The sequence below is a fragment of the Corythoichthys intestinalis genome, chromosome 7, assembly GCF_030265065.1.
Source record: "Corythoichthys intestinalis isolate RoL2023-P3 chromosome 7, ASM3026506v1, whole genome shotgun sequence".
Lineage (NCBI taxonomy): Eukaryota > Metazoa > Chordata > Actinopteri > Syngnathiformes > Syngnathidae > Corythoichthys > Corythoichthys intestinalis.
In genome coordinates, this window is record NC_080401.1 from 26,636,873 (window position 1) to 26,664,728 (window position 27,856).

The 27,856-nt window shown below is 38.3% G+C and overlaps 1 protein-coding gene across 1 annotated transcript in view; it reads right to left on the reverse strand.

Annotated features, from left to right (window-relative positions):
• Positions 1-27,856, reverse strand: part of swt1 (SWT1 RNA endoribonuclease homolog) — a 43,360-nt gene that overhangs the window by 1,212 nt on the left and 14,292 nt on the right. Inside the window, exons 12-16 of the mRNA XM_057841016.1 lie at positions 24,569-24,708; positions 24,355-24,485; positions 20,804-20,950; positions 20,511-20,574; positions 20,340-20,407 (exon numbers count right to left, since the gene is read on the reverse strand). Coding sequence (XP_057696999.1) covers positions 20,340-20,407; positions 20,511-20,574; positions 20,804-20,950; positions 24,355-24,485; positions 24,569-24,708 — 550 coding nt within the window. The remainder of the gene's footprint in view (positions 1-20,339; positions 20,408-20,510; positions 20,575-20,803; positions 20,951-24,354; positions 24,486-24,568; positions 24,709-27,856) is intronic.

Here is a 27,856-nt window from a genome sequence, read left to right on the forward strand (position 1 = left end):
ACAATCGTGAGATATTCGGGTAATAGAACTACACATTTAAAACTGAAAAAAGATATTTTTTTAATAACTTTCTGCACAATGTAATTTTAAATAACTAGAAGGACACCCCCACATTCAATCCTACTTAAAATGGCTAAAATCACACAAAGTTAACCATGATTAGAGCATCATTACCCAGTGTATTGAAGGTGGCTTGCCTTATTAAAACCTCCCATTTAGTTTAGTGTGCCCCTGACTGTTGGAGTGAGGGAAAACACGATGGTGATATCAAAGGAGCTGTCCGAGGCCTTCAGAAAGAAGATTGTAAATGCTTATGAGTCTGGTAAAGGATTTTAAAAGATCTCAAAAGAATATAAAATCAGCCATTCCACTGTCCGGAAAAAAGCCAACAAGTGGAGGACATTCACAGCAACTGCCAACATGCCCAGGTCTGGCCGTCCAACCAAGTTCACCCAGAGAGCAGACCGCAAGATGCTAAAAGAAGTCCCCAAAAACCTTAAAATGTCATCACGGGACCTACAGCAGGCTCTTGCTACTGTTGATGTGAAAGTGCATTCCTCTAAAATCAGAAAGAGACTTCACAAGTTTAACCTTCATGGGAGATGTGCAAGGAGGAAACCTTTGTCCTCCAAGAAGAACATGAAGGTCAGACTGAAGTTTGCCAGAGTGAATGTCGACAAAGACCAGGACTTCTGGAATGATGTTCTTTGGATATATGAATCTAAAATTGAATTATTTGGACACCAGAACAGATGACATGCTTGCGTAAACCCAATACAGTATTCCAGGAAAAGAACCTCATACCAACTGTGAAGCGTGGAGGTGGAAGTGTCATGATTTGGGGATGCTTTGCTACAGCAGGACCTGGCCAGCTCACCATCATAGAATCCACCACGAATTTTATCGTGTATCAGAGGGTTCTTGAGGAACATGTGAGATCATCTGTGAAAAAAATAAAGCTGACGCGAAACTGGACCCTGCAACATGACAATGACCCAAAACATACCAGTAAATCGACCAAGGACTGGCTGAAAAGGAAGAAATGGAGAGTCCTGGAAAGGCAGAGTCAAAGCTCAGATCTTAATCCCATTGAGATGCTGTGGGGTGACTTCAAATGGGCTGTACATGCAAGAAACCCCTCAACATCTCACAGCTGAAAGTATTCTGTGTTGAGGAGTGGGGCAAACTTTCTTTAGACTGATGTCAAAGACTGGTAGATGGCTACAAAAAGTGTCTCACTGAAGTTATTTCAGCCAAAGGGGGTAACACTAGCTGTTAGGTAGTAAGGGGGTCCTAACTTTTTCCTCAGTTAGAATATGCATTTTTGTTGATATATTTGGTTTAATGAGTAAAACAATGTTAATTTTTGTTGCTTACCTGCAATTAAATCACTTTTCCAGCGATAAATAAAAACAAGATCAGACATTGATATGTGAACATTTCCTAATACAGAACAATATTTAATGGGGTGTCCTAATTTTTTCACATGACTGTACATGTTGAACAAGTTTATTTTGGTTAATGACATGGTCACGACCTGACGCCTTGCTTGCTCCTTGGTCACGTTAACATGGCGCAAAAATGAATTGGCAATTTTTCTTTACAAAAACAACGAAATGTTCTAAAATTCAATTCGACGTTGAAAATGAAGAGGATTATGATGATAGTTCTATAATAGTGCACAGCGAGGAAAAGTTTACTGTAGATTTAGACCGAGGAGATGATTCTGGTGAATCACTAGCGAAAACGAAAACTCCAACCCACACTGAAGCTGAAATACAACGCTGTCTTTGTAGTAGCCTAGTAGTAGTATGTAAACTATCCAGCATGCGTGTGTACTGTCATTGTACATGCCTTGTATGGAGAAAATGCATGAGCATGACAAATTTGGACCGAAGTGGCTGTTTTTGGATGGGAAAAACTAAAAAAGTTCTTCAAGACACCCTGCTGTTAGTGACTTCCAGTGCCCCTGTGTAAACACAATCCTCAGTCCTTTATCACAGTCAACATTCTTTTCAGATTTTCTGGCGAGGTCTAGTTTAGTCTAATCAGCTAATACACGGCCTATTAAAGCTGGCTTTGGAAGAAAAGCAGACTGCACCCTTCACTCGTTGCCACTCAATCGCAAGGCACAATTAGAGATAGAAGAGATTGAACTATATTCACCACTGAAATTATATGCATATGCACCATGTAGGTAAGGGGTCCCCAAACTACGGCCCACGGGCTGAATACAGCCCGCCTTCAAATTTGGTCCAGCCCCCTGAACAGTACCAGAGAGCATTTTGATTTTTTTTTTTTCAATAGTGTTATTTATTTCCTGGCGTTTTCCTGTGAAGAACCCAGAGAGGGTTATTTGGTTATGATCTATTTAATTAATAGTGTTATTATATTATATTATATTATATTATATTATATTATATTATATTATATCATATCATTAGTTTTATTTTATTTACTTTTGTTCCGTAACGCATCCAGAAAGTGTTATTTGATTGTGGCTTTCTGAAAAACAATAAATTTTTACATTTAGGCACTCCTGCAATCGTCAAACTTTTTCTGTTACAAACTGACCCCGGCCCCTCATCAGAGAGGGGAAAAGTTAAGTGGCCCTCACAGGAAAAAGTTTGGGTACCCCTGATGTAGGTATTTATAAACTACATATTTAAAATGGCCTTCAGTAGTATTGGAACCACAAAGTAGATTTCTTTGTTTAACTTGTACACTGAAGACATTTGGGTTTCAGATAAAAGAATCAGGGAAAATGGTTCAAAATTCCAGCTTTTACTTCATGTGTATTTACACCTAGATGTGCTAAACAACTCAGTACAGATCACCTTTTTTTTTAAAAGTCACCTACAAAATGATATCTATTGTTTGGAGAACTACATATCTGCCGATATTCAATTCCACACAAGGGCTTTTAATTAATGTATCAATCCAGATCAATATCTCGTTACGTCCCCAAATAAATTTGTGTATTTACATGATGTCATGTAATTATTGGTACACGACCCTTGCATACTGTGACACCACATTTTCAAAGTTGCAGAATTTCCATCAAGACATCCAGAAGAATCCAAATGTTATTAGTTTGCTTCCTTTCAAACTTTACATAACTGCGGGAAGAGGATTAGGACAGCCAAGTGTGTTGGCTTTTCACACTGTTTCCATTGAAAATTTATTCAGCCCTCTTTGACTTTTCAACTCAACGTGACTCCATGGTTTCATAACGTGCAGTTAATGATTAGTTACTATTAGATTTTTTTAGTATTATACTACTACTATTAGTTTGGAAAAAAATTTGAGAGTCCATTTCTCCAAGTGTTAAATAATTGTATGAGAATCAACACAACCAAATGCCAGTCGGCCTGGTTAACAATGTACACACAGACCCAAGGGGGCCTCTCTGTTACACAACCGTCGACATGTGACAGGTAACAAATCCTAAGGGAACAGTAATGATTGAACACAGAACCTCGTGAGACAACAGCAAAATGATATAACTCATTCAAGTCTTCAATTACTCCCCCACGAAGTATGCAGACCATCTCCGTAGTTACGATTGTAAGTCAACAAAAAAGACTGCTCTCTTCATGCACCACAAATCACCTTCCAATGTCTTTAATATCAATTTCATTGTTTGACAACGACAAAAACTGATTTCATGTACCGTATTTCCGCATTATAAGGCGCACCTAAAAGCCTTCAATTTTCTCAGAGCAGATAGTGCGCCTTATAATCCAATGCGCCTTATATATGGTAAATGGATCAATATTGGTTAAACATGGCATGACATTCCCTTTAGCGCAGCACCATCTAGTGGATGTATAACACAACCCCAAACAACACTACTACTACTACTACTACGCCTTATAATGCGTTGCGCCCTACATTTGAAAACAGTTTTAAAATTGGCCATTCATTGAAGGTGCGCCGTATACTCTGATGCACCTAATAGTGTGGAAAATACAGTGGTACCTCTACATACGAAGTTAATCCGTTCCAGGAGCTTGTTTGTAAGTCGAAATGGTCGTATGTCGAGCAGGATTTTCCCATAGGAATACATTATAATTCCATTAATTCGTTCCACAGCCCAAAAACCTGCACTAAATCCTTAAAAAATATTGCTGGTACTATTACAAATGGCAATTACATATAGCAAAACAAATAAATAATAAATAAAAATCGGATTAATAATATAATAATAATAATAATTCCTGTAATAGTGTAACGAAACGGGTTCTAATAAGGCGGACGTTTTTTTCTGTACCTGAAGGCACCGCGGCGCTGACGTGACAAAGAGGGAGGGGAGCGGGTGAAAGTTTACTTTCGCTTTCAATGCTTTCTTGAGAACATCGTCAATTGCGGCAGACAGCAGGCGTTTTGTGTTGAATAAGTTGTGAAAGAAATGATGAAAACGTGGCGAAGCTGGCGATTTCTCTGGAGATGTTACCACAATAAGAATTGTCAGCTTAACTTATAAAGACTGGCAAACGATGGTCGGAGGAGGACCGTGGAGATGTATTGTTGAGCCATTTCACGGATGCCCACCCTACGCTCATATTTTTCTGTCATTTGCATCTTCATTTAGAAGGTAAGCGTCAACTTTTTCCTTGTTTCACCACCTGTACCAACCTTTTCTGAAACCAGTGTTGATTTGTCACACAAGAAAATCCGCCGTGCATTCATCTGCGGTGCTGCCATTGTCGTCGTATTTCGAGCATGTCGTCGGATGTAGAAACAAATGGCGAGTCAAATTTTACATCGGATGTCGAAAAGTTCGTGTGTCGAAGCGATCGTATGTAGAGGTACCACTGTATGGTCATTTAATTTACCCTGAAGTTCCAATGTGTATCAGCCATCAGAAGCATCTTGATCTTTAAATTGGTCACTCAAAAAATGGCGTGTTGAACTGACATAAAAAAATTATGGAAAGAAATTGCACCTGATAATATTGCTTTCCTTCAGCATTTAGCAATTGTGTCCTTTTAACATAAAGCACACATGTCTAGCCAATATTAGGCACTCATGTTGCGCGAACCTAAAGCACTCTTGTTGAGCCAACATAAGGCACTCATGTTCACCCCAAAATACATGTTGAACCGACATTAAAGAAATACATAATTTGCACCTGATTAAATTGCTTTCCTTCAGTATTTAGCAATCGTGTTCTTTTCACATAAAGCACACGTTGAGCCAACATAAGGCACAACTAGGGCTGTCAAATTTATCGGGTTAACGGGCGGTAATTAATTTTTTTAATGAATCACGTTAAAATATTTAACGGATGCACAGAACGGCCCACTCACGCATTGCCGCAAACAGACTACAATGGCGATATTCTTCGTATATACAGAGCTAAGAGGCAGTGACAGGTGAGTGGAGTGGATACAGGCATTCATTTGGACCGTGCTTTTAATTGCGTAAAGCTTTGACATCTCTTCCACAACAATTGTAACTATTGAGGCCAGCAACGTGGGGAAGAATGACAGGACTTGATCTTTTTCTTAACACCCTGCATTGTACACAACACAGAGAAGATATATTATTTGCAGCCGCCACACACAGTCATGGTTACCCACTTCCTATCATGCATTTGGGCAGAACAGTTTTGTCACTACATTATCATTTACTGAAAACTCAACACATACACTAGATGGCAATATTTAGTCACAATACACAAACTCACATTTATCCTTACAGAATCTATCCGTGAATCCCTTTCACAGAAAGAATGTTAATAATGTTAATGCAATCTTGAGGATTTTTTTTTTATAATAAACAAATACAGTATCTATGTACAGTATGTTGAATGTATATATCCGTCTTGTCTTATCTTTCCATTCCAACAATAATTTACAGAAAAATATGGCATATTTTAGAGATGGTTTGAATTGCGATTAATTACGATGAATTAATTTCTAAGCTGTGATTAACTCGATTAAAAATTTTAATCGTTTGACAGCCCTAATTTTAACGTAAATGGCCGTCAATGGCATGAATTTATATATGCCTCAATGGAATCCAGTACATTAGCATCAATAGTAGCGACATTCATGATAGTCAATGGCATGGGCGTACATAGCTGTCAGTGGTATTGACTTACTTAGGCGCCACTTCAATGTCAATGGGCTGTAATGGTAAGAGGTCAAAAATCACAACCACCTATGTTTTCCTGTCATTGAAAATGAAGGGAAAATGTTTGCCATTAAAAATGAATGGAATTCCGGTCATTTTGATATTCAAACGGTGCCGGTCGGTCAAACGGTTTGGAGTCTCCACTGCGCCAAAAAAATGTGGCAAATAAGATTATGAAAGAAAGAAATAAAAATAAAGTTGAGGAATTTTACTAGTTGGGCCTTTGCCTTTCAAAGTCCCATCTAATAAAAAATCTCTTTTCACATACAAAATAATAATTCAATGGTGACGGTACCAATGAGGTGTCCCTTACTTTTTCAGGGAGTTGGCAATCCTACTTTTAAATCTCGCGAGAAATTACGAGACTATTGCAATTAGTTGGAAAGACACATTAACATTATGTTGCATCAACAAGATCTAATCAAGCTCCGCATTCACTGTTCATGTTTATGTAGAGACTGCATGATTCAATCATGCTCACCTTGGAAACATGATGGTTTCTTGCTGAAAATGCACACCGTCTTTTAGTAAACTTTACAACCTGCCTGATTCATTTTTTGGAGTGTATTTTGTACTGAAACTGACTAAAAGAACTGAAAACTATTTTACAAATACATGTAGTATAGAATATGTCATTTTATCAATGTACTGTACTTTCTTTTGATTGTTTGGTGCATTTAACATTGTATTTTCTGGGGATGCAAATGGCAACAAACGCCAACTCATGCAGTGTGTTAAAAGGACAATCAAGACATAGCATAAATGACCATGTGAACAGTGGTTGCTCAAAGCATCTAAATAAGTAAATCAAAAATGTCTTAAAACTATGATAACGTACTAAATAATGTTTAAACAAAGAAAATGACACAGCCCTGGTAGCTGCCATTTTGGAATGAACATGACCTTAGTTATACTCACACTCCTTTGTGCCAGCGTTAAGTTCCCATAGTAAGCATGTGATATCAATTTGAGTTCTACCATTTGCCTGATTGTATGGTCAATTGTTTCCAGATTACTTCTCCTAAGGGTACCATAGGAGCAGCAGATGAGCTAAAATAGAGACAAGACATTACTGAGACAATAGGATGGCTTTGAGAGAATCGGATTTTAGCAATGAGAGAAACAGATGAGACCTCATTGTTTAATCCGTTTCTCCTATTTCTCAAGTGTTGCTGAAATCTGGTTGTCTCAAATCCATCTCATTGGTCTCAGTTAAGTCCCGTCTAATTTTTTGCTCATCCTTTGCTCCTAAGAGATGAATATGAGAACACAAATTGGTCTCCCACATTTGCTATGGTTCACAGACTGCCAGCCAGGTTATGTAGGAATGCTAGAGAAGGCTACAGGCTTCTCAGCTAAGGCCGCGAGGCAAAAAAAAAAATGGCGGATGAAGTTCCTAACTCCGGTAGTTTGAGCAATAAGTCTGCACAAGTTAGTTGTTGGAAAGCCAGAGCTGCAGGCTGCATGCTAACAGTTTGAACCGAGCCGATTTTTGGATTTAGCCTCTCCATTGGAGAAGAATCAGTATGTCAATCAGAACAACTCGACAACGAAATCAATGTGGGGATGAATCTTTTATCATTCTAACATACTTACACACGTTACATATCAATGACAAATATTGATGTTTGTGCACTCTTCCCAATGTTCTAAAATAGAATGTAGAATGTACATTATTGCAGTGGAATTTTAGTAAAGTGAAATAATGGTGCTGACATTGCACTTGCATTTACATCAAAGTGCCAATTTGCAGAGTACAGTGTTGTGAGACCAATTCGCAATTGAATTGAATAAGATCCATTCAAAGGCCGAAAGAATTGTGTTTTCAAGTGTGAGTCGTTAAGTTTTTTGTTGTGGTTGTGCAACTACAGTGGTACCTCTACATACGAAGTTAATTCGCTCCAGGACCTTGTTTGTAAGTCGAAATGGTCTTATGTTGAGCAGGATTTTCCCATAGGAATACATTTATAATTCCATTAATTCGTTCCACAGCCCAAAAACCTACACTAAATCCTTAATAAATACTGCTGGTACGATTACAAATGGCAATTACACATAGCAAAACAAATAAATTATAAATACAAATCTGAATAATATTCATTCATTCATTCATTTTCCATGCCGCTTTACCTCACGAGGGTCGCGGAGGTGCTGGAGCCTATCCCAGCCAACTACAGGCAGTAGGCAGGGGAGACCCTGAACTGGTTGCCAGCCAATCGCAGGGCACGAGGAGACATACAACCATTCACGTACACACTCATACCTACGGACAATTGAGAGTGTTCAATCAGCCTACCATGCATGTTTTTGGGATGTGGGAGGAAACCGGAGTTCCCAGAGGAAACCCACGCAGGCACGGGGAGAACATGCAAACTCCACACAGGAAGGCCGAAGCCCGGGATTGAACCCTTGATCTCAGAACTGTGAGGCAGATGTGCTAACCACTAAGCCACCGTGCCGCCTGAATAATATAATAATAATAATAATTCCTGTAATAATGTAACGAATCGGGTTCTAATGTGGCGGACGTTTTTTGCTGTACCTGATCGCACCACACCCACGGTGAGCCTGAGAGTTTCATTTTCACTTTCAATGTTTTCTTGAGAACACCGTCAGCTTTGGTGGCCAGGAGGCGTTTTGTGTTGAATAAGTTGTGAAATAAATGATAAAAACGTGACGAAGCTGGCGATTTCTTTGGCTATTTTACCACAATAATAATTGTCAGCTTAACTTATAAAGACTGGCGAACGGTGGTCGGAGGAGGACCATGGAGATGTATTGTTGAGCCAGTTCACAGATGCGCGGCCCACGCTCATATTTCTCTATAACTTGCATCTTCATTTAGAAGGTAAGCGTCACCTTTTTGCTTGTTTCACCACCTATACCAATCCTTTTGAAACCTTAGTTGATTTCTCACGCAAGACAATCTGCCGTGCGTTCGTCTGCTGTTCTGTCATGTCGTTGTATTTCGAGCATGTTGTCGGATATAGAATCAAATCGCGAATCAAATTTTACGTCGGATGTCGAAAAGTCGAAGCGATTGTATGTCGAGGTACCGCTGTACTTTCTAAATATTTTAATATCATTTACCGTATTTCGTAAATTATTATTTATTTTCTCCAAAATGTGCCACATGTATGAATTGTGGTTGTGCTTCATGACCTCAAACCTGTTTTGTTGGAGCATAACTGTATTGCACTGTTTCAGTAAACTGCTCAAGACACATTCATCATTCCTCAAGCCAATAAATAAAACGATATAGCAAATAAGGCATATTAAAAAAGATAATTACGATGTTAAAAGATAAAGAAGAAATGTCAAGTGCAGTAAATTGATGCGAAGTGGTGTGCCCAGACAATTTTGGGGGCAGGTGCGCTAAGGAAAAAAAAAAAAAGGGCACCTTTTGTAGTGTATGTAACTGCCAGCCCGGCTGCCTTGTTAGAATAATGTGAATTAATAAAAGAAAGAAAAAACATTGCAAAAATATTCCGAAATTACATATTTATTTATATATTTGAATAAATAGCATCCTATTCCAAACTAGACAGGGTCAACAAAACACTTTAATTTTATTTGCATGATTGCTGCTGCAAAAGATACAGTGCCCTCCATAATTATTGGCACCCCTGAAAAAGATGTGTTTTTTAGCTTCTAATATATTTTTTTATTCAAATAATATGGGACCTTAATGGAAAAAAAAGAGAAAAATCCAACCTTCAATACAAGTGCATTTATTCAGTGGGGAAAAATCCCACATAAAGAAATAATTATTTGACATCAAACAATGTGTGTCACAATTATTAGCACCCCTGGTGTTAATACTTTGTAGAACCCCCTTTTGCCAACAAAACAAGGTCTGGGGACTGAGATGGCCATGGGAGGAGCTTTATTTTGTGTCTGGTGAACCATTTCTCATCAGACCAAAGCACACGGTCCCAGTTGAAGGCTGGGACCGTGTGTATTTTTGTGTGAGACCAAGATTGAGCTTTTTGACAACAAACACCCTAAGTGGGTCTGGCGTGCCACGACAGATGCGCTTACTGAAAAGCACCTCATACTCACAGTGAAGTATGGGAGTGGGTCAGTGATGCTGTGGGGCTGTTTCGCTTCCAAAGGTCCTGGGAACCTTGTTAGGGTGCATGGTATTAATGAATGCTTTGAAATACCAGGACATTTTAAATCAAAATCTGTTGCCCTCTGCCCGAAAGCTGAAGATGGGTCGTCACTGGGTCTTTCAGCAAGACAATGACCCTAAACATATGGCCAAATCTACACAGAAATGGTTCACCAGACACAAAATCAAGCTCCTCCCATGGCCATCTCAGTCCCCAGACCTTGTTTTGTTGGCAAAAGGGGGTTGTACAAAGTATTAACACCAGGGGTGCTAATAATTGTGACACACATTATTTGATGTCAAATAATTTTTTCTTTATGTGGGATTTTTTCCCCACTGAATGAATGCACTTCTATTGAAGGTTGGATTTTTCTCTTTTTTTCCACTAAGGTCCCATATTATTTGAATTTTTAAAAAAAATATTAGAAGCTAAAAAACACATCTTTTTCAGGGGTCCCAATAATTATGGAGGGCACTGTAAATATGAAAAAGACAACAACAATATGAATAAGCCTGCTTGGTGACATTACAACAGAAATGATAAATGATGTTTATAGACTGCTTTAAATCTGCATGGTTGTTATAACTGTGTATCTGTGTGCCCATACGCAAACGAAGGAGCCTACAGTTGTCTTGGAGCTTATTCACTTTCTACTACACACATTCAGTTTCACTTCCTCCAGGTGAGTTTCAAACATATTTTTTGTGTGCGTTTATTTTGATTCTTATTAGTTTTTGTTAAGCAGCAACATTCTCCCGAAGTAGCAATACTAGTACTAAACATGAAAACACATAACTAAATGTTGATTTATAATAATATAATGGCAGTAACTATGTGCAGCCCCATTAAGAGACGCACTGGACGTGTGGGCCATGACGTAGATGGAAGCGAGAAAGTAGATTGAGAGAGAACGGGCTGGGAGCTAGTGATAGCAGCAGCTTGCTGTATTATTGTTTTTATTGTTGTCACATTAAAGAGAGTGAAGCCATTCCTTACTCCTCTCCTTTACAGCCGAGGGCATAACAGTATATACTTTTATTTACTTTTCCTACCGACACTGGTTGTGTGCTGGTCGCCACGTTATATCTATTATTGATTTATGGCGAGCTGCTAGCCTAGCTTGTGTAACGGGTGGGACTGGGCATTCGGCTAATTTAGTGTTGCATAGAGACAAAGGCTACTTCACGAGACAAAGGGTTAAGCAACTGAGGTTTAGGAGGCACACACATACACAGTATGTGTTACCTCTGCGTAGGGGCTGCAGGCGGGGGCAAGGAGAGGGCGTGGATGGAAGCTATTGTACTGTGCTGCTCCTGCTGCAAGTAATCTGGCACCTTCGTGTCCGCGCTGCGCGTTCACGTTGACTAATGATGTTGGGCAGACAGGAGGTGTCTTTCTGCGGATGGAGGACAGAGGGGGCTCTCACAGTGATAATGGCAGCGGCGTTTCAGGGGCACACGTATTACTAACATAATAACGATCATGAATTAATAACCTTGATGAAAGCACTTGCTCGGTTAAGAGGGCAAGGGCCAGTGCTTGAGCACCACCTGGCATCTTTGTGTGCACACCAGTGTTGATGCACTAATGCGCCTTATGAACTGTATGAAAATAATCTCATTCAATGATGGTGCGCTTTATAATCCGGAGCCCTTTATAGTCTGAAAAATATGGTATTTTGTTTTTACAGCCCTTTTCTGATTGTTGTTACTGATTTGCATTAACTGTATCTTGTTGCCTTGCTTATTGGTGCCTAGTGGTAGACAAATACATTATGTCACGTCTCAAGTACAGTGGCCTAGCTAAATATGAGAAGCAAAGTAAATATCAACAACTTCTAGGATCCTCCCTTCACTGGCGTCACAGCACTCCAGCGGGCAAAGAGGAAATCAAATATTTAACAAAGTAAAAAGCTTCAATCACAACTGTGTTAACTACTGTATGAATTTGAGGTGACTAAAGCAATGGCGTGTTTAGTAAATGTGTACACAAGCAGTTTAAATTGAATTAACCTTTAGTCACATTCTGTCTCTATCGACATTTGACAATGCTTAAAAATATTACTAAAAAATGAAGTAATACATTATTTAAAAAATATTGTTTTGAAAAAGTGTCAATTTCCAATGAAATATTAACAATGGATAGTATGACTGAGAGGTGAACTCTTGTGCGCTTATGATCGCAAATGATCAAAACCAGACTTTGAGAGTCAGGCAACAGCACAGAGCGAGGACACATTCTGGTGGAGATGCAAAAAAAAAAAAAAAAACTGGCTTGTTTCCATGGCAGCTACTAAGTTCAACATGCAGTCAGACATAAAGCTGCAATTCAGCTGCACAACCATGTGATGAAGGGCATACCGCATGACAGATTATTTGTTTTGTATAGAACACGGACTCTGCTTGTACTAAAACAGACTGGCTGGAGAAATGTTTCCATTAAAACCAAACACTGTCAGAGCTGTATTAGGTTAAAAATATGTTTATTGTTGTAGGTTAAGGTTGGAGTGGCATACAACAGACCTGCACGAGGTTATTGCATTGTTCTTTACTTGCTTCAGCCATGAGAAAGTAAAAAATATTCTGAATTACTTACAAAATAAATACCATTAATATACTCGTAATCCTTATCTGACAGTGTAAATCAAAACCATACATTGCTATCTTTGTAAAGTCAGATGCTGTATATACATCTCTTGTATCTAGTAATATTGTCACCAGGGGTCGCGTTAACCGAATATTTTCCGTCGTTGACCGATTTTTTAAAACGGTGACGGAAAAAACTGAAGCCCATCCGTCATTTTGACCGGTTGCAATTCACACCCCAGACCACAGGGTGGCGAGTGAGCATATTAATTAGCTATTGTCTCTCTTGATGCATGACGTCGTCGGCCTTACTCTGAAAAATGTCAAGGCAACTGAGTGTCCGAAGTTTCTTCAAAAAGCCCCAAAACGACGATGGTGTTGATAAAAGAGGTGAAAAAACAGGGACTGCACAAGCGGGCACGCAATTCAAGTCCATGCGCACCAGGAGGAAAGTGTGAGACTACGTTCAGGCCACAGCAGGTGAACTGTTAATTTCATTGTTCCTTAATGTAGCCTACCTACTGGGGCCAGTCAGCTGTTTTTGTCACTGCGGAGAAAAAGTTACATATTCATCTGCTTGATGTGTTATGGCACGGTGTGGAGTCTCTGTTAAGCTTGTTCGGACAGAATATTAATTTAAAATGAATGAAAACAAAATACTATTGAATATGTTGAAGCGGTATGCAATGTAAGAGTCTTGTTAGCTGTAGGCTCACTATCCTGTTCCCCTCACCATCCACTCGCGGGGGCCTGCGCTTGTCAGTGACGTTCCTTATTCTCGCTATATGATTATACAACTTTAACATTTGTTAATAATACGTTCTGTGTGTAGTATCATCCATCGCTTTTCCTTTTTAAATGGGCACTTATAAGCGAACGCAAGAAGTAACAACGGGAACATTTTTAAACAGGCATTTCACGGGAGAGCATTTAGACTCTTCAGCCAATCATATAGCGAGAGCGAGTGGATAGTGAGGGGACTGCGCGCGGCTCTTAAGTGTCTCTGTCACGTGACTGTCGTAGCCGGTAACGCGCTCGGCCAAATGGACACACAAGTACGGAAGGTGAATTATGCCAAACAAAGGGTCACCACAATGTCATTATCATCATTTTAAAAATGTAAGTGACGGGTAAAAATAGATTATGACCGGATTTTTATGACCCTGTCAGTCAAAATGACAGACAACGAAAAAGTCTAGCACAACCTCTGATTGTCACGATATGAAAATTTTGAACTGGATATCGATACTAAAAAAAAAAAAAATCCTCAATACTCGATACCATCATCAATAATACAGGAATGAAAAATCCAAATTTAAATGTTTTTTTTTATCATTACTGTATAAAGAGAATGCAAAAATGTCCTACATTACCATTGTTATTAAGCGTAGTGCAAAATCAATTTCCCGCATGACAACAATTTCTGGTGACTTGTGGTAGTGCAAATAAATAAATGACTAAAACAAATGTCACTAATTTGAATTTTTTTTTGGGGGGGGGGGGGTAATACTGAGCAACAGACTCAAATGTTAGCTGGATTAAAGAAAATAAAATTAACACAATAGTTCCTATTTTTGTCTCTGTGTGAGACTACATGACAATGAACTATGTTGGTCTGAATAGAGATACTTTTGCAAAAAAATATTGTATCCAAATATAACATTATTAAAACCTCAATTCTTGTTGGTACTTTTGACAACCTTAGTATCCAGGAATTAGATTGTGTGAGTAATGATGAGTTGAGTGACTACAATCACTATTCTATTTATTTATTCCATCCTTATTGTAAATCCTCTTTCCTGAAAAATTGCACTAAAAAAAAAAAAAAATCTAAAATCTATAAATAATGGCTGACTAAGTGCCCCCCCTCTTTTCTCACTTGCGTTCATATGAGTTTCCCTTGGTCAGCGACCTTAAAATTAGATCACCGGATTTTAATAAGCACACCCTTGAGCACAAGAAGATGTTTGTGGAATGAAATTTCCTCCAGGCGCTCCTCGGATATCTCGTTCAGAGCTATTGGAGCTAATATCAGCAAACATGCCTCTAGTCAGTGCTGTCACAATTATAAAGGCCTAAAAAGCAAATATTTACAGTAATGTGAAAAAGTATTTTCGCTCTCCTCAAATTCTCATTTCTTTTCAAAGTTTTCCCACATAAACGTTTAAAACCATGATTTTATGAAATTAACAAATTATTCAAGACTACCTAACCCTGTGTGAAAAAGTAAATTGCTCATTTTGAAAGTTTCAAAGCAGTGTTTTTTTTTTAGTAGCCCTTTAAATTTTTGTCTTAGTCTTTTGGACGAAAATACTTATTAGTTATTTGTCTTTGTCTCGTTTTAGTCAATGAAATCTCATACAAATTTCATCTAGTTTTAGTCGACAGTTACTCAAAATATTTTTGTCTGTAAAATTCAATTGTTTTAGTCCAATAATAAAGGTTTCCAACAATTTCGAAGGAACAGACAGACAAGCACATATTGTTGAGTCTACAAGGACATCACTAACTTCGTGATAATAATACACACTCATGAGGAAAAGCAGTACATTATTTTCGATTAAACTCACCTCGAAAATACGAACTGTGTGAAAAAAAAGTTGATGCTAATGCTACGCGACGAGTTACATTTAGTGTGTGATGATCACTCAGCATAGACCTTTAAAGGCTGAAGCAACACTGTAGATTCTCTCTTGCCAAGATAAGAAAACAAATCTTATAACTAACTAATCTGTTTCCAAACAAGTCAGATGGAGCGCAGCCTAGCTTGAAACACATCCTAAACTACAGTGAGGAGAGTGTAGGAGAGTCGCAGCACATCTGACATGAGTGACATGAATAGGGCTTCAGCTATCGATTATTTTAGTAGTCGATTAATCTACTGATGGGAGAAATATAATATGACCCGGAATGAATCAGCATATTGCGTTGATTCCCTTAGTGACTGTATCAGCCTATTGTGATGATCCCCTTTTATGACTGTAACCTTGTTATCTTCGCCACTTTGGCGTCCTTGTGATGTAGGATTCCCTTTACCTTGTTTTTCTCACCACTTTGACATCTTTGTGATGTGTGATTACAAAACATGTGTCAAACCACGTGTAACAAAACCACTGGATCTCAAAACATGTGTAACGATACCATTGGGCAAGTGGCTCGTCACCTGAGGGAAGGGGCTGACCATCTCTGACCTCACGTGATGCACCACTATAAGAGCGGGGATATTTTCCTCTTTGGTTAGAGTCTGCCGTGGATGTCGTACGTATCGCTCGGCCTGTATTCCTCTGCAGCTCTACCGGGGTGTCGGCTCTCCGCCCGCTTGTCAACGGTAAGAGTTTTGATTGCTCAAAGGAATATCTTGTGTACTTTAACAGTAGCGCAGGGATTTTAGAAGTGACAATCTACTGTATATCTAGCGTTGTTGTTCTTGTTTTTTTTCTCTTTCTAAAATAAACATCGTATATTTCACAAAAGTGTGTGTGTTGCTGACTCACTGCGGACCCGGAAATTTCGTAAAACATCTACCAACTAGTTAGTTGGAATAATCGAGTAATCGGATTAGGAACATTTAATACGTTGCAGAATAAATTTTAGAAGATGTAAAACAAAGGCTTGCTAACATTGCACTTTCTAAAGAACGTTAAATGTGAATACAAAATAAAATGCCCGAGTGTTTCTCCAAACTATGCATAATTGCAATTTCGTTGAAATTTACATTAAAATACCTAAAAATAAATAAATAAATGAGGATCTAAGTACAACAAGAGAACAATTGGCTAACTTGAAGAGCAAAAGTCCGCTAGGTTAAACGCTATAAAATTCTTTTTTTTTTTTTCTTTTTTTTTTTTTACAATGCTCTTAACAAATCATTCAAACACACATTCCCACAAAAAACAGCTCAATATACAGTGCCTTGCAAAAGTATTCGGCCCCCTTGAACCTTGCAACCTTTCGCCACATTTCAGTCTTCAAACATAAAGATATAAAATTTTAATTTTTTGTCAAGAATCAACAACAAGTGGGACACAATCGTGAAGTGGAACAAAATTTATTGGATAATTTAAACTTTTTTAACAAATAAAAATCTGAAAAGTGGGGCGTGCAATATTATTCGGCCCCCTTGCGTTAATACTTTGTAGCGCCACCTTTTGCTCCAATTACATCTGCAAGTCGCTTGGGGTATGTTTCTATCAGTTTTGCACATCGAGAGACTGACATTCTTGCCCATTCTTCCTTGCAAAACAGCTCGAGCTCAGTGAGGTTGGATGGAGAGTGTTTGTGAACAGCAGTCTTCAGCTTTTTCCACAGATTCTCGATTGGATTCAGGTCTGGACTATGACTTGGCCATTCTAACACCTGGATACGTTTATTTTTGAACCATTCCATTGTAGATTTGGCTTTATGTTTTGGATCATTGTCCTGTTGGAAGATAAATCTCCGTCCCAGTCTCAGGTCTTGTGCAGATACCAACAGGTTTTCTTCCAGAATGTTCCTGTATTTGGCTGCATCCATCTTCCCGTCAATTTTAACCATCTTCCCTGTCCCTGCTGAAGAAAAGCAGGCCCAAACCATGATGCTGCCACCACCATGTTTGACAGTGGGGATGGTGTGTTCAGGGTGATGAGCTGTGTTGCTTTTACGCCAAACATATCGTTTTGCATTGTGGCCAAAAAGTTCATCTGACCAGAGCACCTTCTTCCACATGTTTGGTGTGTCTCCCAGGTGGCTTGTGGCAAACTTTAAACGAGACTTTTTATGGATATCTTTGAGAAATGGCTTTCTTCTTGCCACTCTTCCATAAAGGCCAGATTTGTGCAGTGTACGACTGATTGTTGTCCTATGGACAGACTCTCCCACCTCAGCTGTAGATCTCTGCAGTACATCCAGCGTGATCGTGGGGCTCTTGGCTGCATCTCTGATCAGTTTTCTCCTTGTTTGAGAAGAAAGTTTGGAAGGACGGCCGGGTCTTGGTAGATTTGCAGTGGTCTGATGCTCCTTCCATTTCAATATGATGGCTTGCACAATGCTCCTTGAGATGTTTAAAGCTTGGGAAATCTTTTTGTATCCAAATCCGGCTTTAAACTTCTCCACAACAGTATCTCGGACCTGCCTGGTGTGTTCCTTGGTTTTCATAATGCTCTCTGCACTTTAAACAGGACCCTGAGACTATCACAGAGCAGGTGCATTTATACGGAGACTTGATTACACACAGGTGGATTCTATTTATCATCATCGGTCATTTAGGACAACATTGGATCATTCAGAGATCCTCACTGAACTTCTGGAGTGAGTTTGCTGCACTGAAAGTAAAGGGGCCGAATAATATTGCACGCCCCACTTTTCAGTTTTTTATTTGTTAAAAAAGTTTAAATTATCCAATAAATGTTGTTCCACTTCACGATTGTGTCCCACTTGTTGTTGATTCTTGACAAAAAAATTACATTTCATATCTTTATGTTTGAAGCCTGAAATGTTGCAACACCCCCCCCCCTCCCCCCCTTTATAAATTTTCTCCTCGGATCTACACGATTCACGTAGGTCACCCTTTCTGACTTCAAAACGGCGAATTTCGCCGAAAGGTGAGAGATTTTTATGCCTGAAGAATTTCCAAAAAGCGCTATCATGGGGTCCAGACATATCTGAGAGCCGCATATTTCTGAGATTGTATGACACCCCTCCAACCAAAGTTATATAAAGATGGGCAAGACTAGAAAATGTGGGTATGATTGACCGGGGACTGGGTACATTGAGAACAGCTGGAATTAACATCTTTATAAATGTTGGACAATCTGTTCTTTGTCCAGTGAGCTCTATAAATAATTTTGCAATGAATGGGAGCATGTTGTGCACAAATTGATAAGGAACGCATTCTTTTCAGTGCAGCCTCCCTCCATACTTCATATGAAATGCTCTCACTCAATTCTCATTCCCACAGTGATTTAATATGTGTCAATGAGAATTTTTGTAAAATACAAACTTGACCATAAATGATTGATAGACTGCCCTTAAGTGAAAGACGAGGGGCTAGAAAAGTGTCCAATGCCTTCCTTTCTGGTAGGTTTGGAAAGCAGGTGCTTATGCTATTGACTATGACTGAACTATGAATTCAAGAAACTATTCCAAATTTGTTAAAAGTTGTTCAAACGTTGCCGATGCTTTATCTATGATGTTGAAGTCCCTAAACCTGCAGATACTTCTATTGGAGCAGAAAGAGATAGCATTGAGATACTGTATATTGAGGCTTGAAAAACTGGATTACCAGCTATTTAGCCAGAGAATCGCCTGAAGCCAAAGTAGTTTCATTTTTTCATACTAATTAGATGCCATTTCACCAAATTTGCACAATCATTTGTGTTTAAAGTGCCCAGAACGTCATTTTTTTAAGCGACTACAGTTGGTCCTTTTGGGACTCTTCTGCAGATGTGCGGTTTCTTATTCATGTGCAGCTGACTGTATCTAATTTCAAAACTCTTTAAGCTGATTGTGCCGTTGGTGGACAGGGTGTGTTTGTGGGAACCTCGTGGGCATGATTGCCGAATAAAATAGAAGGACTCTAAATACTAATAAAGCAATATGCTATTCAATTTTTAAATTGTTTAAGATTGTTTTTCTTCATACACCAGAGGAGATCTGTGTCTAAATGCAAGTGTGTTTAATGAGAGTGAACAATGATCAAAGGTGTTTTTGTGACTTTTGTGTCAATTACAGGAACAATTTTTAAATACATTTAAATAAATCTTATAATGTAAACTGAACATCATGACAAAAGCTTTGATATGTGCAGGACTGTTTGAGACTGTAAAAGTGCCCTTAGTGATTTTTAAGATGAGCAACATCTCACACATACTGAACTTGTCAAGACATACACCAACGTCGAAACAAAACAGAAGTACAGTGGTACCTCGACATACGATCGCTTCGACACGCGATCTATTCGACATCCGATGTAAAATTTGACACACCATTTGTTTGTTTCATCCGACAAAATGCTCGAAATACGATGATTTATGAGAGTGTTTAAGCAATAAATTTGCATATTTAATCTGAAAAAAAAAGCTCGTTTGTCAGACCAAAAATTACCAATGTTTAGATTTATGTCCTTAATGAGGACAAATAGTAATATTTATTTAAAGTAAATCAGAATAATCTGACGCATTAATCTTTTAGCTAGTCTTTAACACAAACAAACAAGATGGAGAAAATTATTTGACTAGATTTAAGAAAACTAATCTGATTAAGACGTTAAAAATTTGCAGTGTATATGTTGATGGGGTTCCCTACTCTAAAGGTTGTTTGTAAGAATTTCATGTTTCATAAAGGTTTTCATGCAAATTAAAGTCTAGCAAAGCATTAGATTTTTAAAAATGCTATCCACTTGAGAACTCAACCACATGAGTGATCAAAATTATGAATATAGTAGTTAGGTTCACTGAGAGCATAAAACGTATTTTTAATAGGATGCACTTTGTGTTGAGCATTTGATGTGTTTGTGCCCTACCTATAGTCCTGTTGTGAGAAACAATTGAGCAGGTCCGTGTCCACCAGTCTGGAATTAACGTCAACCATCTGGAAACACATTTTTGATTAATTTTACAACTCAATTAATTTATTTAAACAAACACAACTAACGTCTGAATAAAAGAAAACAAAAACAGTCGTAGGCACTGACCTTATTTGATCTGATCATGCTGAGAAGCAGCTGCACTTCTTGTAAACCAGGGGAAGACAGAACACTAAAAAAATAAAAATATTAATAAAAGGAACTGAAAGTGCTATATGAGACACATTATAACTTAGTGTACCACATCAATAATTAGGAAACCAATTATTATTACCAATTATTTTCAAAACATTTAAAAATTATACCTGCTTGTCACAGTTTGTGTGTTTGTATGAAATGGTGGCCAACGTTTTGGTCTCATTTTTCAAAGAACTGTCAGATAGTCGTGTGGTCTGAGATACCTGATGAAGGCTTGGAGCAGCTGCGAGACTGTGGAGGATATTTGGCTCAGACAGACCACAGCATCCTGTGGTGGAGCAGGACCTCCTACTGGCAAAGCACTCTGTCTGGTATGAGGATCAAAGGCCAGAGCTTTGAACACTTCCAAGCTGGAATAACGACGAAAAAGTGACATGCGGTATAAAAAACCAGTAAAGTACATTTGTTATTTATAGTTCAGTTGTATTAAACACTGAAGTAATGCAATTAATCATTTAGAATGGTTTATGTTCATGTGAATTACATTAGGAGCCATCATAATCAGTTTTCCCTTGCCTTTATTCACATCTAAAAGTCTAGGAGTACCATAGTATTTGAGTACATCTAGTGATGACCATATGAACACTTGGGTCTACAAATGAACTATAGGTCAATGTCATTCTTGTTGAACTTGGAGAGCCAAATGTTTTCAGAAGTACAGTGATACCTCTACATAAGTTAATTCGTTCCAGGACCTTGTTTGTACGCCAAAATGGTCGTATGTCGAGCAGGATTTTCCCATAAAAATAAAAAATACATTATAATCCCATTAATTAGTTTCACAGCCTAAAAACCTATGCTAAATCCTTAATAAATGCTGCTGGTACTACTGCAAATAGCAATTACACAGAGCAAAACAAATAAATTATGAATCAAAATCAGAATAATAATATTATAATGGTAATAATAATAGCAGTAATAATGTAACGAATGGGGTTCTAATGTGGCGGATGTGTTTTGCGAGGTGTACCTGAACGCATCGCGTGGCTGACTTGACAGAGTGAGGGGAGGACTTATTACTTTCACTTTGTCCAGCTGCAGCGGACAATAGGCATGTTTTGTTGCACAAGTTCTAGAATAAATGATTAAAAACCTGGGGACTTTCTGGCGATGTTGCCACAATAATAAGAGTAACCTTAACTTATAAAGAATGGCGAACGGAGGTCCGAGGAGGACCGTCGAGATTGTAGACATTCTACGGCGGTATTGTCAAGTCAGGTCACGGACACGCTCACCATGCTCTAGGGCTGCAGCTATCTAATATTTTAGTAATCGATTAATCGACTGAAAATTCTATCGATTAATCGAGTAATCGGATAAAACATTTTTTTTTTTTAGGTAAAGAGCAATTATAAATATACATGAGAAAAAAAGACATTTAATCCAATAATGAACCATTTTTAGTCAAAGCAATGCCTTTATTTTCGTTGTACAATGTTGAAAACAGCCAACAATTGCGTCTAAGATGTGACTTGAAAAAAAAAATTCACTGCTTTCACTCAAAAAAATTCTAGAGCTTATAAAAAAAAAAAACAACAACATATTTCATACCTAAAAATGTAATTACGCTTGATACCACACATCACTTGAAAGCTACGTGTTTTTCCCACGTGTTTCAATTTAATTTCCATTTGTGTCAAGCTATTTTTAAGTTCTAGTTAAGTTTTAAGTTAGTCTAAACTAAGTACTGATAGGATTTTGAGTTTTTGCAGTGTTCAAAATAAATGTATGATACCTGCTGTATTGGAGCACATTAGGGACCAGTGCTATTTGGTGTTTTATTCAGCAATGACTACTGAGCTAAAACTGACAGTTAGCTTTATTATTTTTTAATTTTACACCCTCATCACTCTACAGCGCTGTGTTTTTACAGATTAAATAAAGCCTGTATGTAAGACACGTTAGCCACGCATCGACAGTGGTCATAATCACTAGAGACCTACCCCTACGAAGGGCTAACGTTAGGTGAGTGAGTGTCAGTGACGTTATATTTATTAGCGATTAGAAGTCTACTGCTTAAAGATGGCGGCTGTTTACTAACGCTGCCCAGACACGGCCGAGTCTGTCATTTCGCATCTAGTCCTAAATGCATGCGATATCTATGAGACGCATCGGACACTACCTGCTACTAGCATCATGCGGACGTAGTTTTTAGCAACGTCGGCGTAGTTTGTAGCGGCTGTGGTAAGTTTTTTTTTTTTTTTTTTTTTTTAATTGCTTCTTCCTCTACGCACGTGACGTCTGTGCGTTGTCCCGCATTATAAGTAGTCCGGGCAAAACGTGATGCTTAGAGCTGGCAAAATCAAACGATTCCTCGAGGTGAATAAAGTTACTCGGATCAGTTTTTAAACTCGGGTTACTCGAGTTGCTCGAGTATTCGTTTCAGCTCACCATGCTCATATTTTTGTATCATTCCCATGGTAAACCTCACCCCTTTCCTTTTTTTGCCACCCGCACTAACATTCTTGGAAGTCATGTTGATTTCTCTAACAAGAAAATCCGCTGTGCGTCAGTCTTGTGGGAAAACAAAGTAACTGTGGCGCTGACATAAATCGGCGTATTTCGAGGGGATGTAAAAAAAAAAAAGGCGAATCAAATTTTACGTCGGATGTCGAAAAGATTGTGTGTTGAAGCGATCGTATGTCGAGGTACCACTGTAGCACTTGGTGTCAAGTTATATGACAACTGGTCTATGTTTTCCAGAAATTTCAGGGAATGGTGTTTTCACATGTTCACACCCATTTTAATTAAATGTATTTCTGTGTTTTTCTGGCCTATTTTTTTTCTCTATTATTTCTCCATACTCACTAATCTTACTCATGTCTATGATGGGCCATCTTCCGTTTTTAACACTAATTTTAAAGAAATAATATGTTTTATGCTTTATTTTTGATAACATCAGACCATTATACCGCATGGTTATCTTAGTTTTTTTTTTTTTTTTTTTTTTTTTAAAGCTGAAGAGAACACGAGTGGTGTCTGGCTTTCCTGAGTGACAGGCCGCTGTATATGAATGAGAACGCAACTGGGTGTGTTGATTTATGTCTATTTTAGGGCTATCAAACGATTAAAATTTTTAATCGAGTTAATTACAGCTTAAATATCAATTAATTGTAATTAATCGCAATTCAAACCATTTATAAAATATGCCATATTTCTCTGTAAATTATTGTTGGAATGTAAAGATAAGACACAAGACGGATATATACATTCAACATACGGTACACAAGTACTGTATTTCTTCATTATAACAATAAATCAACAAGATGGCATTAACATTATTAACATTTTGTTAAAGCGATCCATGGATAGAAAGACTTGTCGGGTGCGTTTTATAGTCCGGAAGTGACAGTATTTTATTATTATTTTCAAATGCAACAATTTAATTAATTCATTCATTCATTCACTTTCCATACTACTTATCCTCACAAGGTCATGGGGTGCTGGGGCTTATCCCAGCTAACCATGGGCAGATGTATCTACTATTATATTCATTTTTAAACAAGTTTAGTTAAGAAACAGCTAAATTAATGACACGAAACCTAAAGGAATTATTAATGGGTGGGTTTAAAATACAAATGAAACAATATATTCTATTTATATTTACAGTAGTATACAGTATATATATTTTTAAAAAATGCATACAAAATAAGTGATGTGTTGCTTTATCAGAATAATAATTATAATAATACTTTATTCAAAATTCTGTAGCCTGTGAATTAAACACTTACACTGTTTTTGTGTATATGCTCACCTTATTTCACAAACTTTGCACCAGATGTTCTCAAACATAGCCCAGACTTCATGGTGATGGACATGAGCAGTAGGGGTGTGTTTGGCTTCATTCTCCTCATTCATCACAACATCACAGTCATCTGACTCATGCTTGATGAAAAAATTTGAATGGGAGATCTTATTCATTGTTCAATAGATAAAACAATCCACAAAAATTCTTGCTTCAAGCAGACCTTAGTTTTCAGCTTTTGAACAATATTGTCCATTGCAGTTAGTGCCTTGGGAACAAGACTAGACCTTTGTCTAAATGCTTTAACAAACTCCTTTGCTTCTTGGAGCGTCACCAGTGTAGACCTCAGGTCTCTTGAGTGACCTGAGAGAACAAAGAAACACAATCATGTTTTTAAGGTGTTGTTATTTACATTTAGGCAACAATCATGTCAAACTGTGTGCTGTACAGGTCATGAACGAGAGCTAAAGTTACGTCAAACAGCAAGCATACATTTTGTATCTGAAAAGTTCCAGGGCTAGGAAGTTAAATCCTCAAGTATATCTTCAAAGTAAGTTGCAAACACTTTCCCGGCTTTCTCCGCCACACTCTTACTGAATGATTCTCCAGGGATTTTCCACAGTGATAGCCATCTTGATAAGAACACTATCCCCTGATTATACTTTTGGGCTAAAGTGCAAAAAACCCATCAGCACCAGGTTGGATGAGTAGAGAATGTACTCGTAGCCAGGAACAGCAAGGTGCAGAGGGCATTGTGTGTGTGTGTATGGGGGGGGGGGGGGGGGTTATGTTGCCATGGTGACAAGCAACGTGTTGTCCTGCAATATCTCTCGACTCGTTTGTAAATTGGGATTCATCATTCATATATCTTCTGTAACGCCAGTCCTGGAACTTTTCAAAACAAAAAACACATTGTTATGTTAATGTTATTTATAACACCCAAATTCTATCATAATTCCAAAACTGTAAGTAGTCAAACTTAAAGTCACACAATTGAAATAATTACATAAAAGTAATATATATTTAGTAGGAATGGAACATAAATCTGCAAAACAGGATATCGTCAAAAAGAAGAGCTTTTGTCAATTTTCATGTATCATTGCTCAAAAAAGGAATGTGACCGATACGTTCCCATGGACAAAAATGTTTTGAAAAACTGTCAGCAGGTCTGACTGTGTATTTATATTTGTTGAATCGGCATCAAAGCATTAAATCAAAACCAAATCAAATCACAGCATATAGAATCGAAATCAATTCGATTAAAAATAATCTAATTTACACCTAAACATAATATTAATGCAGAAGGCTTATTTAATACCTGAAGTTAGAGTTTACAATGTTGTAGAACAGCAATGCATCATAAGCACAGTATGTATTCCTAACCATTCTACAGCAACACAACTGCAATGGAACACGTTCAAGATGATCTACAACCACCTGGCCAGCACCCTAAACATCTCATATAATAACCCAAGAACAATAAGAACAAAGCAAGTCTGTTCTTGAGACCTCCCTCTGGGGCGGCCTAAAATTAATCTGACAGAAGCTATCAAAGTATTATGCTCCTAAAAGCTGTGTTTTACATGAATGCTGTACAACTTTACCCATTTAAAGCACACAGAATATACTAAGTCCTTCTAAAAAAATTTGCATATTGTGATAAAGTTCATTATTTTCTGTAATGTACTGATAAACATTATAGATTCATTACACACAACTGAAGTAGTTCAAGCCTTTTATTGTTTTAATACTGACGATTTTGGCACAAAAGTAAAGAAAAACCAAAAACCCCTATCTCAAAAAATTAGCATAATTGATCCGACCAATACAAAAAAGTGTTTTTTAATACAAAAAAAGTCAACCTTCAATTAATTATATCAGCTATGCACTCAATACTTGGTCTGGAATCCTTTTGCAGAAATGACTGCTTCAATGCGCCGTGGCATGTAGGCAATCAGCCTGTGGCACTGCTGAGGTGTTATGGAGGCCCAGGATGCTTCGATAGCGGCCTTAAGCTCATCCACACTGTTAGGTCTGGTGTCTCTCGAATTCCTCCTCACAATATCACACAGATTCTCTATGGGGTTCAGTTCAGGAGAGTTCGCAGGCCAATTGAGCACAGTAATGCCATGTTCAGTGAACCATTTACCAGTGGTTTTGGCACTGTGAGCAGGTGCCAGGTCATGCTGAAAAATGAAATCTTCATCTCCATAAAGCTTTTCAGCAGATGGAAGCATGAAGTGCTCCAAAATATCCTGATAGCTAGCTGCATTGACCCTGCCCTTGATAAAACACAGTAGACCAACACCAGCAGCTGACATGGCATCCCAGACTATCACTGACTGTGGGTACTTGACACTGGACTTCAGGCATTTTGGCATTTCCTTCTCCCCAGTCTTCCTCCAAACTCTGGCACCTTGATTTCCGAATGACATGCAAAATTATCTTCCATCTGAAAAAAGTACTTTGGACCACTGAGCAACAGCCCAGTGCTGCTTCTCTGTAGCCCAGGTAAGGCGCTTCTGCCGGTGTTTCAGGTTCAAAAGTGGCTTGACCTTGGGAATGCGGCACCTGTAGCCCATTTCCAGCACACCCCTGTGCACGGTGGCTCTGGATCTTTCTGCTCCAGACTCAGTCCACTGTTTCTGCAGGTCCTCCAAGGTCTGGAATCGGCCCTTCTCCCCCATCTTTCTCAGGGTGCGGTCACCTCCTCTGGTTGTGCTGCGTTTCCTGCCACACTTTTTCCTTCCCACTGAGGTGCCTTGATACAGCACTCTGGGAAGAGCCTATTCGCTCAGAAGTTTCTTTCTGTGTCTTAGCCTCTTGCTTGAGAGTGTCAATGATGGCCTTCTGGACAGCAGTCAGGTCGGCAGTCTTGCCCAATATTGCGGTTTTGAGTAATGAACCAGGCTGGGAGTCTTTAAAAGCCTCAGGAAACTTTCGCAGGGGTTTTGAGTTAATTCGTTGATTCAGATGATTAGGTTAGTAGCTTCTTTAGAGTACCTTTTCATGGTATGCTAATTTTTTGAGATAGGGATTTTTGGTTTTTCTTGACTATTTTGCCAAAATCATCAATATTAAAACAATAAAAGGCTTGAACTACTTCAGTTGTGTGTAATGAATCTAAAATATATGAAAGTCTAATGTTTATCAGTACATTAGAGAAAATAATGAACTTTATCACAATACGCTAATTTTTTTTAGAAGGAACAGTACTGCATTTATGCATTATAGCAGTTTTTTTCTTTAGCTTTCCTCTCTCTTAGAAACAAGGAGGGTAGAAAACAGCTGAATTGTAGTAAGGTACCCAACCAGATGCACAGTGAGAGTAACTGAGAGGCTGATGCGATACACGTGCCTTGTGACTGAGGGTAATTTAATTAGATACAGTGAAGGGAATGACAGCCAGATGAAGAGGCGGTGCAAAGGGTGACTCAGCAGTATACTGACACATATTAGAGTGTCCTGCTTTAAGTGACCTAATTCTGCCTTTTGTTTCGAGAGTTCTGGT